Here is a 14,488-nt window from a genome sequence, read left to right as displayed (position 1 = left end):
AGTTTTCACACTCCAGGTATATCTAAATTTTCCCACACCTTTGCTATTCACACCCATAGCAGACAAAGAACACAAGTTAGAATTGATTAAAAGCAACAAACCACGTCTGAAATTCCAGTTTGGCATTATGGAATTGAAAGAAGGTAAGACTCTAATGAGACCAGCTGTTATATCCATAATCATCACAGAAGCTCTGTGACTCATAAGTAAAAAGCCAATGTCTCAAAGCTGACCAAAAGGCTAAAGTCCACAGTCTTATTTATTTAAGCACTGTGTGTAGGTCAGCACACTGAATGACAATTACCAAATCTGCAAAGGTCCTTGAATTAGAAGGCCAAGGGGCAACTTCTACAGAAGCAATTTTTCCTATTCTAGTGCAGCTGAGCTGTGGTTTCTAGATGATATCCCAATACAAGGCAAACAATACAAAGAAGGTTCAGTCACTTTCTGTCCTGTAACCTGCAATCCCAAACACTGCTGTGTAGCACAAACAGAACTAGCAGGGACAGCCATACTCTGTCTCACAGAGTTTTCAGGGCTGCATTCGGGTTTGATTGTTAATACAGGAGGAGCATGCAAGAAAGTAACTGGGATTTCTTTTCCATTCTTTTGCTTAAACCAAACTGTTAGCTGTTAAATGTTATTCTTTGATACACTAAGCAGGAATTAGTCTTGAGCCATCTTTCTTTGCCTCTACTTTCAGCTTCCAAAACTGGTAATAAATCCTCATTCTTTTCCTCTTAAGGTCCCAAACTGCACTTTCCAGCCATAGATCTGTACTCTGTGGGGAACACTAACAAACCAAGAGTTGACAAGTTCAAACAAAAGCAGTTACCTGTTCAAACAAAAGCAGTTACCTTTTCAACAACATTAGAATTTAGTAAGCATGGAACAGCTACAGCAGGTGATAAACAGTGAACCAGAAGCCACATACAAAATTACCTAAGAGTAACATGCACTGACAAAGCCAGAAGAAAATTCATTCATCTCAAAAACTTTATGAAATACAGAAAGTGAGCTTTTATTCATTAGGAAACCACCATTCACTTGCAGTGAAAGAATGTTCTAGCAGGTCCTGCTGTTTCTCTTCCTTTACATCCAATGGGTCTCTTAAGGTTTGTCTGAAGACCTGCTTCTCAGCTGGTAAGCCTCAACCTTATCCAATATAGTCAAATTTTTATTCCCTATGTGGCTCAATATGATAGGATAGGAGAGCAATCCAACTGGAATTTGCCCCTTCAATGGACAATGCTATCTATTCCAGATTGATGGTTTAAACAAAAAGTTTTGTAACTCAATATAAACTTGTTTATCCCCAGAAAAAACACCACCACAAACAAAAAACCCCAAACACAACAAATCAACCAAATAAAAACACAGAAAAGGTAACTTTTCTCTCACCAAGGGCAAAATAAGATCTTTTATCAACTTCTTACACTCCTATTTGTGCATTACTTTAGAAATCAGCACATTAAAAGGCAGTATCCAAAGCTTTCCATGACTGCTCATCGCCCCCTGAAATTCTCTGAATATGCAGATTTTGGCCATAATAAAAATAATTGAAATATCCAAATACTGTTAGAAAAAAGTTCTATACAGAAAGAGTGATTGCCCATTGGAATGGGCTGCCTGGGGAGGTGGTGGAGTCGCCATCACTGGAGGTTTTTAGGAGAAGACTTGACGGGGTGCTTGGTGCCGTGGGTTAGTTGTTTGGGCGGTGTTGGATTGGTTGATGGGTTGGACGCGATGATCTTGAAGGTCTCTTCCAACCTGGTTTATTCTATGTATTCTATTCCATGTACTTGAACCAATGCTGTTGCAAACAAAAGGTAAAAGCTATGTCTAACTACTCACCAGATTCTCTTCAAACCATTGCCGTATACACACTGCTGTGGCCCCTGGAATTTGACTTCGCAATGCTTCTTTCTCTTGAGGATCTTCTATCATTTCCAATGCCATCCTTAGATCTTCCAGGAGATGTAAAATTTGAAACGTGCCCAAGTATACTGAAGGAGCAGGTGACACAATATCATAACCACCATTAGCATACTCTGCAGCCGACTTTGTACCTAAACCAAGTAAAACCAGGAGAGAAAATCATGGTATACGATTGTTTTGTGAGTGACAAATTCATAAGTACTACAGACTACAGTTAGGCTTCAGATGTTAACTGACATGTATCAGTACTTTGGGCTTTGAAATACTTGAGTTAGTCTTTAGAGAAATAATGAACACTGGAGAATTAAATGTGAAATGTATGCACAAGTATGTTAAAAAAGAATTTTGATCTAGCAAACATTTGTAGTATCAGTTAAATTACAAATGCAAAAACCTTACCACAAATCACTTGTAATTTTCAAGGGTTACCATGAGATGTCACTAGCTTCTCAGCTTCCTAGTTAGAAAACTCCACACAGCAGTACAGCAGTGTTAAGCAAAGAAAGGCTGATGCATGTTTCTTTGCCAAGAAACGTAGCACACTTGGAGGAAGAATTAGAAATAATGCAGGCTCTAGTATCTCTAACTATTTTTGTCTTAATACCCTGTTTCAATGAGATGCACACTCAAATGAGCTAACTGTTCTCAGTCCTGACTTTCAAACCTTGATTTCATTTAATGCTCCCCTCTACTGGCTCTATTTTTTTGTACTTTTTATTTATAATCCATTGCCTCATGTACATAACAGCTTGTGCATGTTATGCCTTCATTCCTGCTCCCTCTGGCATGAGCAATCATATTACCCCACCTTCATTTGACTTCATTTTTTTTTTTTTGGCTTCAGATCACTTGTACTTCTCTCAATCCTCCCTTGAAACATACTTTACAGATGCATGTGGGATCCACAGAGCAGAGAACATTTCCTTAGAGGCCTGCATTATTGATCTACCTGTGGAGATTATAAGAATCTCCATACTGTTCTTGATTTTACTTCAGTGTTTAACAATTTGCATCTTAATTTTGAAGGGAACATAAATCTTCATTGCACTTTTGAAAATTATTTAAGGCAGATTTTTTCTTCCCAAGTAGATGTATCTATTTGAAATTAGATATATGCATAATTCAAATTTTCTTCTTCATGCACACTACTCTGTATTAACCAATGTTAATTTGCCTGCTATGGATATTGGTCATGATTCAGACATTGCAACCTATGTTTGCACCCAATGGTTTGCTTTCTGTATAGCCTGATACACAATGAATACCTAAATACAGCACACAACTACGCTGGTACTTTAGGTACTGGTAAAGTGAAGTGTCTTCTGCACCTAGATTAGCTTTTAATCAAAATACTGACTAATCATTTAATCCTAATATTGTCTCCCATCTCCACCAGCCTTTGATCCAAGACAATATTCTGTCTCTCAATTTGTGAATGCTTAACTTTATTCAAAGCTTCTGGGAAAATTCTGAATCATATTAACCATGCTTTCATCAACCACTGCTTTAATGACACAAAGAATTCTATCACACCAATTATCTTTGCACAACATTGTGCAGTTTGAATTCTGAAGTTTTGCAGTGCAGTGTTTTGCAACACTCTTATTTGCAGTGCTGGAGCAATTCATATAGCCTTAACCTCTTTTCATAACCAGAATAGTCCCTGTTTGATCCTGCTGACTTCCGCTGTTAATTATAATACCTCAAGTGTGAGATCTCATCTTCATTTCTGGCTAAGACTATGACCAAGATAAAGTTTCCTCAATATCCGGTGTTACAAAGACTGCTACACAAAACGACTTCACCTCATATTTCTATCTTGTCTTCCTGAATTATTTCCTTTAGAGGTGAGTATCAACTAACCATTTCCCTGTATCTGAGTATTCTAACCACTAAACGATATTTTCTTGTGTATTTGTATACTCTCAGCTACTTATGCCAGCTTAGCTCTTTCCGGTTTACTTCCTAATACAGATTAATATTAAACTCTAGCAACTAAAAATAGCAGATTTCCAAATTGTGTAAGAGCTTTCTGGATCATATGACTTCTTAAATCTTGTCACCCAAGCCAGAGTGCCTCACTTCTTACTTTCCAAAAGAGATACACACACAAACTCTGCCACTGTTTGCTTAAGCAGCATCGATGTCTGTTTTAAAGGTGTGGCTTCCTTGGTTATTGTGACATTAGGACTTGTAAAATGATTTTCTCACTCTTTCTTTTTGAAAACTTTATGCTACAATTTTCTTTTTGCATAGCAAAATATACTTTTTGTACCAGAAAAGTAGACAGCATCCAAAGTTAATTCATAGCTTTAGTAGCTATCCCTTCAATGAACTCAAAATTTAAAAGTGATAACAAATGGGAAAAACCTAATGGAGCATTCTGTTATAGCATTCATGTTATTTATATGAATATCTTACATACAGACAAGAGGAACAAAAGAAAAAATAAAAATACACAGTTCAAACAAAACCACACAAATCTTCTAGCCCACAAGCAATAACTGAGTTAATAGTACTGAGTTTATATAGCCATATACACAGCCATATCACTGTAACTCAGAGGACAATATGGGTGACACCTTCCCTCACCACTCTCATTTCCTCACTATATACAGTATCTTGCCTCCATCCTTAGGTTATCAGGACTACAACATTACTTGTAACATATACCTTCTATAGAAAACAATTCAAAATACTGCAGGAAATTTCAATTACAGTTTTGCATAATTTTATTTGATTTACCTCTATCAAAATACCAGGAAAAAAATAATAAATACAGACACATATTTTAATCTTGATGAGCATTAAAGATTTGCATTTAGACTTAAAAAAGCAAGCCAGTACTGGTGACAGAAGAACGTACTCTTGTCTTCACTCATTAGAAAGACAAAAATCCAAAGTGTATCTGTACCCTTATCCATATCAAGAACACAGGGCATAATTCTGAGATGTGCTGAAGATTCTAGCTTTCAACAACCAAAATTCCACTAGTTTCAAATTGCTGGGATCTCAAAGATTAAGCAAGGACTTAAAAGTGCTTCGCCAGACAAGGGACAAAGTCCCCAACAAAAGTTACAAAACTCTCCCATAAGTAACTCTCCTTGTCTGGAACAGGAGCTAACTACAGATCTCAGTGCATTACTAAGAGAACATGACCTTTTACAGCTCCCCATCAAATGTATGCATGCACTCCTCCTTCGTGAAATTGTTTTAAAACTGATGCTCCTGGCTGAAATGGAAAATGAGGAACTTCTCTGAATGAACAAGTAAGATACTGAATAAAAAAATGCAGAAACGCAGAGATCAACTCAGCATTTTAATTCAGAAAGCTTCCTGTTTTACTGCTTAAATTCAAATGATTCACACCCTTGCTTCTCTTATTTGTTTTCCATGTAGTTTAAATAGGACACAGATTGCTTACCAGGACAAGAACACACCCTGAAAAACAGAATTGCATAGGAGTACCTAATTGTATTAGTGCTGCAAAGCACATTAAGCTTTAGCACCAGCACACATCAAGAACTTGGGATTTCTTTGCAGACTGATGCAAAAAACCATCTCCAAACAACAGAGATGCCATGGTGTAAACAGATCACTACGTGTTGCCAGCACACTCTACAGCAATTTATTTGCCCATAGCTTTATTATAAGTGGCTGAAATGGGCAGGAATGTGGTTCAAGCATAAGATTTTTATTGATACACAGAAAAAAAAAAAAATCAATACAGTTTAGAACTCTTGGAAGACAACACATTTTGTATAGCCTTGAGCAAGTCCCTGTCTGCTTATGCCTCATTTTTTCCACAGGTAAACAGGACACAGGGGCATCTTTTGCCACTATGTTTACACAATACTCAAACCCATGGTTTCCTAATATTCTAGTGTAACACAATTAATTGTCATAAATGTGCAACTTAGAGGAATAGAAAAGAAACAAAGAAAGAAAGGAAGAAAAAACATATTGCAACCCAGACATTTGAAGCAGCTCAGTTCTGGCTTCCACACAGAGACAGAGGATGAAGGAGGTTAAACACTGCTGCACAGTAGATGTATGGCAGAAAGAATAACAAAGGTAATAAAACAAAAATGAAAACAACTTTTAATTTGCATTTTTCCAACACTCTGACCATGCAAGCACTTTTTTGGGTTCAAAGTTCTTTGTAATTAGCTGAATGGCTTCAAAGAAAAGTTCCTTTGGGGCAAATACATAACCTATTCAGTAAATAGCACTACTAGTGGCTTGCAAAAATAAGTTATTAAGTAAGGAAAGAAAAAGAAAGCCTTGCCAGTTTGAAAATCCACTCATACAACACCCAACTTTTGTCACCCTTAGCAGTAGATACCATGTCTGATCTCTCACTTTTCCTTACGTCTTAAATTCTGATCTTCAGCATTCATCCTTATTAACTCATTTTTGTTGTTTTAAAACTGGCTTGAAATTAATAATTAAAAAAAAAAAATATCCTGGTTAAGCAAAAATCTAATCATCAGTAGTTTAAAAGTTTTTCCTAAAACTGCTGACTACTTCAGTGCAGAAAACATCAAAAAACTCACCAAAGCCTCACAACAAAAGCCAAAAACTACTTCTGTACTGGGGTAAGGATTCCTTTCTATAAAGCTGAAATAGTCAAGGGTAACACTTTTCATATCTGACCAACACTGTTTTGGAATAAAATTATAAACATGCATTTTCTCTGGCCTTTCAGTTAATCATTACACTGTAAGAGAACTTTTTTACCTGAGATTTTCCTCAATGCACATATAGGTTGTCCAAGTTCCTCCTCTCTCCTTCAAGGCTATCCTGTGTAATTTTCTTTGAAGCATGCTTCTTTTTCTCATGAAGATAGCGTTGAAAACGCGAATTTATGTAAACTAGTAGTAAAGTCTGGATGGAACATAATTCACCCTCCTCATTCCTAAGCCTTCTGTCAAAGGAATGAAGAGGTAGCTCACTCAATGCTTCCCTCCAATACTGTAATGCAAAATACATCACAAGTGGTGTGTTTTGAATTACAGCTCATATTAGCTTCTCCTCAAATCTCTGCTTTTAAATCTTTAAACTAGAGGGAACAGTAATTGTTAAGCTGGAATAGCAGGAAGCCTTAGGAAAGAATTTCCAAGCCTAGAAACATTAATGACCACATTGAGATGCAAGTTTCATGCAGCTCGGATGATTTTCAGCTGAGCTTTATTTACAACCACACATGGAATCCTCCAGACACTTTTCCAGAACTGTCTATAATTTCTCATGCAAATTATTCATGTAATTACTCAACCTTTTTCCTTTAACATGCTTACAGACTCTAAGCTGTGATGTGCAGTGCATTAGGTACTGTATATATACACAACTACAACTAAAAGCTCTGTCCTATCCAGAAACACAAGTTATGCAGCCTTACAGCTGGTGTAAAAAGGAAGATGGAATATACAGCTGTGATGGAGATCTGAGACCGAGTCTCCATTGCACAGGAAAAACAGCACCAACACATGTTATTAGGGACAAGGAAGAAAATACAAGTCTCAATTCACACCAAAAAAAGAAAGAAAGAAAAAAAAAGGCATGTTTAGGGCAGTCTCATTAAAATAGTGTTGTGAGATAATAAATACATCTTTTTAGTACAAAATCCATAACTGTTTGTAGCAAGAACTAGTAAGCTACTGGTAATATGAATATTATTATATGAAAAACTTGAGTCTGAAAGTATAAGGAAAATAAGAGCATTCAGTTTGTGAGGCAATAAAGGCATCTTGTTTGGTAAAAATTACATTATTTTGATTTAAAAAAATTACTCAGATCAGTTTCATTGTCTTAAAGTGTGTAGAAAATACCAATTTTGATTTTAAGGAAATCTTATGTTTGATAGTACGTGGTCAAATTTAGGTCTGAAAAATTAGTTCACCAGCCTGTTAAGTAGCTGAGTAACTCTCGCACTGACAAACAGATCACATCATGTAAACAACAAAAGAACCTTTGTGTCACAGATTTCAATCCTATGAGGTTATGGCCATCATGATTTAACTGCCTTTCTTTGCTACATACTGTATCTGCAGATATTTACAGTTCTGTTTCTTTTACATCCTTTTCCAAAGCTTAATTCAAATACCTGTAATATATGGACTTTGGTTTGCATAAGCACAATGCAGTATTGCATTTTTTGTAAGCTGACGAGGGTGTCTAGGTCATTACTGCATTTTTTTGGTTCACATTGATGAAACTGTTTATCTGTAAGTCACAGATAAAGAATTTAAATTAGCATGTTTCAACTACAAAGATTGCTTAATTTTTAATTAATTTTAGCTCATTTTCAAGAAAAAGGGTCTAATGCGGTTATCTTGCTAGAAAGGCAGGAACACATGAAAGAGCAATTTAACAAGGAAATCACTGACTCGGACTTTTCTGGAGCAAGTTTGTCTCCTACAAAAAAAATTGAAAATATCTCATTTTGGATAACATCACAAAGTGATCTTACAGGAAAGAAGTTCCCAATGCTTTCAGCTCTATCAGATTCTGTAGTACTATCCTGTACACAGAGAATGCATCAGGCACTACAAACAAGATTCTGAGAGTCTTCACTCTCTATTTGTGCTCAGAACCTCACTATCTGTGAGAAATGATTATTTATTCTATTCTATTCTAAATATGCTTAGGATACTGCAGGTATGGGAAGCATGCTTCGGGACAGCAGCCCAAATAGCTGTAATGACCTCTTGTAAGGTTAAGCAGTCAGAGGAAATTCCAAACTGCAGGTTGCTCTGGCAACCCTGTGTAAAGAATGAGCAAGACACATACACTACCAACATGCAGGTTGCCATGATTTTGACATGCTTTTAAAACATAGATCAAAACTGCACTCAAACAGTTATGCAAAGCCTTAGCTTTAAGGCTACAGCTTGTGTAAAGTCCCCACAAAATATGGTATCAAATGGCTGTCAATTGTGAGCATGGCTTGCATGGCCATTTCTTAGCTGTCGATAAGACAATAGATAGCTGATGTGGAAAAGCATGGATTAAATAAATAGACAAGTAATGGCTGTATTTTAAAATTTCTAAAAGATTCAGAATTGTTACAGATTTGTTGTTGCTGACATCTAAGTAATTAACTAATTAGCTTGTCTGACATCAAGCACCAGAAGCTGAATGTCAGCACCTTACAAGCTATAAGAAATGCTGTACAATAAAGTGTTGAACTACAAATTATAAACCTTAGATATTTGTGTTAAGTTTTTGTATTTTCTCCTTTAACATTTAGGATGGTTAAAGGTAGACCACATCTAGGTGGTCCTGCTCTAGCAAGGGGTTGGACTAGTGATCTTTCAAGGTCTCTTTCAACCCCTAACAGTCTGTGAAAAGGTCACAATTTTAATCTCCACCCCACCCAATATTCTTGATATATAATCTTCTGAAACTGTTATGACAGCAATTTATGCATTCCTCTTTCAAAGAATTGATTTTGTATAGTTCATTATTTAATTTCCTTATTCATATCTCTGTTGCTATAAGGTCTATGCACAAATATGCTCTAGTTAATGATTCAAAGAAGCCACTACAGTATCTTGTGTAGTACAATTTTGCAAGTGCTCACCTTAATATATCTACAGCACTTGTTTATTTTGTTACTTCTATGCATTAATTATTTCCTTTGTTCAGGAGAAAAAAAGCCCAAATTAGTGATTGAAAAAGAAAATAAAAATACACTACTCATAACTGAAGCACAGCCTATTAACACAATCACAATTTTAGAAAATACAAGAAAACCATTCCAGCTGTTCCTGTTCAGTTATTCTGATCTATAACAAATGAAGTTCCTCATTATTTAAGTAATCTTGTTTCTCTCATTACTTCAATGACAGTCCATCTCAGAGATCTGAAAGTGAAATTCTACAAAGACCTTCATATTCATTCTATAAAAAGCCATACAATTTTACAATAGAAACTAAATTTGGATTTGAAAATATTGTATACCTTGAATAGGAAGTAATTGATAAAAATCTGAAGTTGTTCATAAATTGAAAAGAAGAAAAAGTTGTTCTTTAATCATTATGCACAATCACAAAAAGCTTGTACTGCCCTTCAGCTGCATGTCACTCAGTGTATATTTCAAATAAAATAAAACCCACCCCCACAACACACACTACAAAAAAATAGGATTAAGTGCTTTCTCTATGGTCTGCACAATTTCAATCTCTTATGAAGCAGAAAGAAGCTGCCTACCTTCCTCACTTAAAATGCCATGGGCCTAGTCCTTACCATTCAGAGTAAATCCTGTGATGAGGTATACGACTTCATATGACCATGGCTAAAGGATGAGGTCATTAGGAAATATTTTTAATTCCTATTCTTTACATAGGAATTCAGAGAAAACCTTATTCCAGAAACCCTGAAATTCATTAAGATGGAGCAGAACACTAAAACAAACAACAAAAAACCCACAACACCAAACCCCCCCACCAACACCACACAACCGAGAAAAAACCCACCCAACACCACAAAACAAAAACAAAACACAACACATACAACCCTCAAAAAAAAACCCAAACCCACACACAAACAGGTCCTTCAAATACTGGCAAATAAATCCCATAAGGAAATAAATTCTTGTTCATCTCAAGCATAAGTTCCTATAAAGGGCCCTTTTTCAGCAAAGGTATGGGTAGAGGCTGGGTTTGTAGCACACAGACAAAACAACACAAGACAAGCATTTTGCCACCTCCAGATAATTTAAACATGGCCAACTTCTTGGACAAACTTTTAAATAATTTATACTTTTAAGTCTTCCAGTATTAATACTGAAATATCAGTACACACCCATGTGATAAACACATTTAACTTTCTTGTTACGTTTCAGTACACACTAAGTGCAGAAGCTCTTGTTAAAAGGAAAGTCACTAATTACTCTGATTACTTTGTGAATTTAATGAGACTCTGGAGCTGCAGCAGACTAATATTGTGACAGGATTTTTACCTCTTACAATTATTGTTCACAAAACTAAACAGATTTCCAAATTACTGACAGATGCAGTGTGATATAAAGAAAAAATAAAATTGTTCTAATTCATTAGGATATATATTGCAAATAAAAAATAATCAATCTGTACTCTATAATAAATGAACATAGGCTAAATAAAAGGGAAAGTAATGACTTGGTCATATTGCACAGAAAAGCAATGCCGAAGTCATGCTCCTCAAAGAATGCATGGAGAGAATGGACGTAAGGGTGCTTTCTTCAGAGAAAGCCTCTGTTTGGAGTGCAAGTCATTCAAGCTAATGGGTAAGTCATGTTGCTTGACAATCACATTAGCCTTTTTTGCTATTTTAGTCAAATAAGGCTAATCATTTAGCATGCCTAATTTATATAGCTATGAGGGTGGGTTATCAGTACAGATGTACTGAAGCATAGAGGACTTGGGAACACTGACTTATCTGTCAAATTTGATCAAGCCCAGTGAAATTCAATTTCTTAATCTTGCTTCCCAATTCTACTTTCATGCACTCCAAACACTCACAATATTTCGTATTGCACTGAGACGCAGAGTCTACAGTGAAACCTTTTTATTTGGATTATTCAGAATCATGTATGAGCTTTAACATTTGGAGCAAGGGACGTGTATGACTTCTAGAGTTAGAAGGCTAAAAGTAGGACCACAAATCTGTAAATATTTGTAACATGTATTTGCACGCCCAGTTCTTACCTTAAAGAACAAGACCACAATCTAGTATTTTATTAATAAATACAGCTAACAGTCTCCTCAATAAACTGAGAGAGTTCAAGAGAAGAGCATAGTTCTGCTAGAACCCACTCAGGCCTCATTCTAGAGGAAACACCTCTTTCATCAGCTATATAAGTTTCCATCAGTTATGAAGTTTAGTCTTAATCTTTGAATCTAGTGCTACTTAGAAATTTCCATAGAATCTGGATACAGTGAATTGAAATAGCATACAGGCTGACCAGTTTTTGCTGTTTCCATCTACTCTGAGAGCAGCTAAATTTATACAGATGATCTGTCCACTATTTACATCATATGGTATAGAAAACCTTCAGTTATAAGACTTTCGGTCTTGGTTTGTTCCACAACAGACCAGCAGTTCTTCTGAAGGTGTTTCCTGTCTTATTAGTTTTCTCACCCTACAGGAGAGGAGTGCATTCCTGTTTTCCACTCTATGCCCAAATTGCATACAGAAGCTTACTGTATTCAATTACAGGGACTTAAACTTGAATAATTACTATGTTCCTCAACAAATTGGGATAACAACTGTATCCAAGTATAGGCTCCAGCAGGTATATTTGGTCCTTCAATCACACCAAAATATTTGAGAATCTGTTCTAGAACACACAGAACATTGGCTAGAGGAGAACAACCAGAACAGACTTCACTCAAGCATAAGACATCTTAACTACAGAAAATAATTAGTTGAATACATTGTCTTTTACTGCTCAGAGGAGGAGATACTGGACAATTTGAGATATATTGGGAGCATAACCTATTAACAGAAAAGATTGAAAAGATTCAATTCTACGGAATGATGAACCTGAAACCCCTCGAAACCATGACAAGTTTTCTAACTCTTTCCTTCAAATAAAACAGACCACAAAGCTCTGACAACTCCTGGAAGAAAATATCTAATCTGAAAATTTGTGTATATAGAATATGCCCTTTTTTCTTTCTCTTGATTTTTCTGAAGGTTGGAATCATCCGTGCACCCACAATACAACCAGTCTCTGCTGAGCTATGTATAAATCATCACAGAAGTGAAATGTTTCATTTCCAGATGTATGCAGGTGATTTATGAACATAGGTTCCACCGCATAATTAAAGGGATATGGGTTTCTACATTACCTCAGTTTTATAGAGCTGTCCAGAATCCTAAACGAAGGTTTGCAATGGTGAAGAAATTAGTTTATCTCCCTAACTTAAAATTTATGGTTTAAGACCTACTTTTCTTGTTCTCTCTTTACATATCTGAGGGAAGCCAAATGCTTCATTGTATTTTTTAAGAGGTGAAACACCAAAATCCTAATTAAATTCTATTGGTTCAATAGAACAGATTCGCTCACCAAGCCACTCTCCACTATTTACCACCAGTCCTGGCTCACCAAATAAGTCCCAGATGACTGGGATGTGATGCCCATCCACAAGAAGGGCCAGATGGAGGACCCTGCAAATTCCAGGCCTGTCAGCCTGACCTCAGTGCCAGGCAAGATTATGGAGCAGATAATCTTGGGGGCAATCACAGCACACCTGCAGCATGGCCAAGGGATCAGGCCCAGTCCACATGGATTTAGGAAGGGCAGGTCCTGCCTCACCAACCTATCTCCTTCTATGATCAGGTTACCACCTGGTGGATGTGGGGAAGGCTGTGGATGTAGTCTACCTGGACTTCAGCAAGGCCTTTGACACCGTCCCCCATAACAAAACTCCTGGCCAAGCTGTCAGCCTGTGGCTTGGACAGGAGAACTGTGTTCTGGGTTAGGAATTGGTGGGAGGGCTGAACCCAGAGAGTGGTGGTGAACAGTGCCACTGCCAGCTGGAGGTATTCAAAAAAGGATTGGACGTGGCATGTGAAGCCATGGTTTAGTTAGTCATGAGGTGTTAGGTATTAGGTAATAGGTTGAACTTTATCATCTCTGAGGTCTAGATTCTATGATTTGTAGAGTTATGTCTATCAAATACTGACATTTACACTTCTGCCTATCTTAGCAGTCTGTTAAAGCTTGCACATTTAGAATGGAGACTTATATGTGGATGAAAAAAAATAAATAATCTAGAAATTATTTTAACTAGAAATCCTGGATAATGAATTCCTAATTAATCACAGCCTGATGCTGGAATTTGAAGCTCTATTGACACTGCATTACTCTCTGGATATGAATGTTTACTACAAGAGAAGAAAGAAAAGAAAATTTAGCACAGCATGGGTGTCACTATTTAAATTATAAAGGTTCAGAAAACATCACAAGTGAGTTTATAGCCCTGCCCAAATAATTCTTTTAGGAGCTCATATCAAACAGCGTGTGAGCACAAACCCCCAAGGCTACTGAGTCCTAACCACAGAAATCAACTTCTCTTCTTGGATGTTGCAATGTTGAGAAACTTTTTAATTGCCTTACCACGAGAACACTAAAAGACAGCAAATTCTGCCTTGCATCATATGCTTTTCTAGTGGATAGCTGTGAAAAAAGAAATGTATAGCTTCATTCCTGGATATAAACGTCAACAAAAAGATATGCATTCTAACTCAGCTTAGCTACTAATTTCCTGCAGGGCCTGCTATTATAAATATAGATGTCATAAAGAAAGAAAATAATGCATATTTTATACACACACGTTTATGTCTACGTGTGTGTGTAAAATACAGATGCATACTAACCAGTAAACTGGAAGTTTTGGATGAAAACTTTTTTCAAAGGCACACTGAAATAAGCACTTACAATATGAAAGTTACCACATGAATTAGGATGCTCTGAAGTTACCACACAGCATTAGAGCAAAGTAAATCCCTTTTAGTTCAATATTCACAGGCCTGAGATGGAATTGAGGGGTTTCTTCCT

At 36.5% G+C, this 14,488-nt stretch overlaps 1 protein-coding gene across 1 annotated transcript in view; it reads right to left on the bottom strand.

Annotated features, from left to right (window-relative positions):
* Positions 1-14,488, bottom strand: part of PPFIBP2 (PPFIA binding protein 2) — a 74,053-nt gene that overhangs the window by 59,297 nt on the left and 268 nt on the right. The window contains exon 2 of the mRNA XM_054171977.1: positions 1,855-2,069. Coding sequence (XP_054027952.1) covers positions 1,855-2,069 — 215 coding nt within the window. The remainder of the gene's footprint in view (positions 1-1,854; positions 2,070-14,488) is intronic.

The sequence above is a fragment of the Dryobates pubescens genome, chromosome 22 (assembly GCF_014839835.1).
Source record: "Dryobates pubescens isolate bDryPub1 chromosome 22, bDryPub1.pri, whole genome shotgun sequence".
Taxonomy (NCBI): Eukaryota; Metazoa; Chordata; class Aves; order Piciformes; family Picidae; genus Dryobates; species Dryobates pubescens.
The sequence above is the reverse complement of the archived record's forward strand: the minus strand, read 5'-3'. Positions and strand labels throughout refer to the sequence as shown.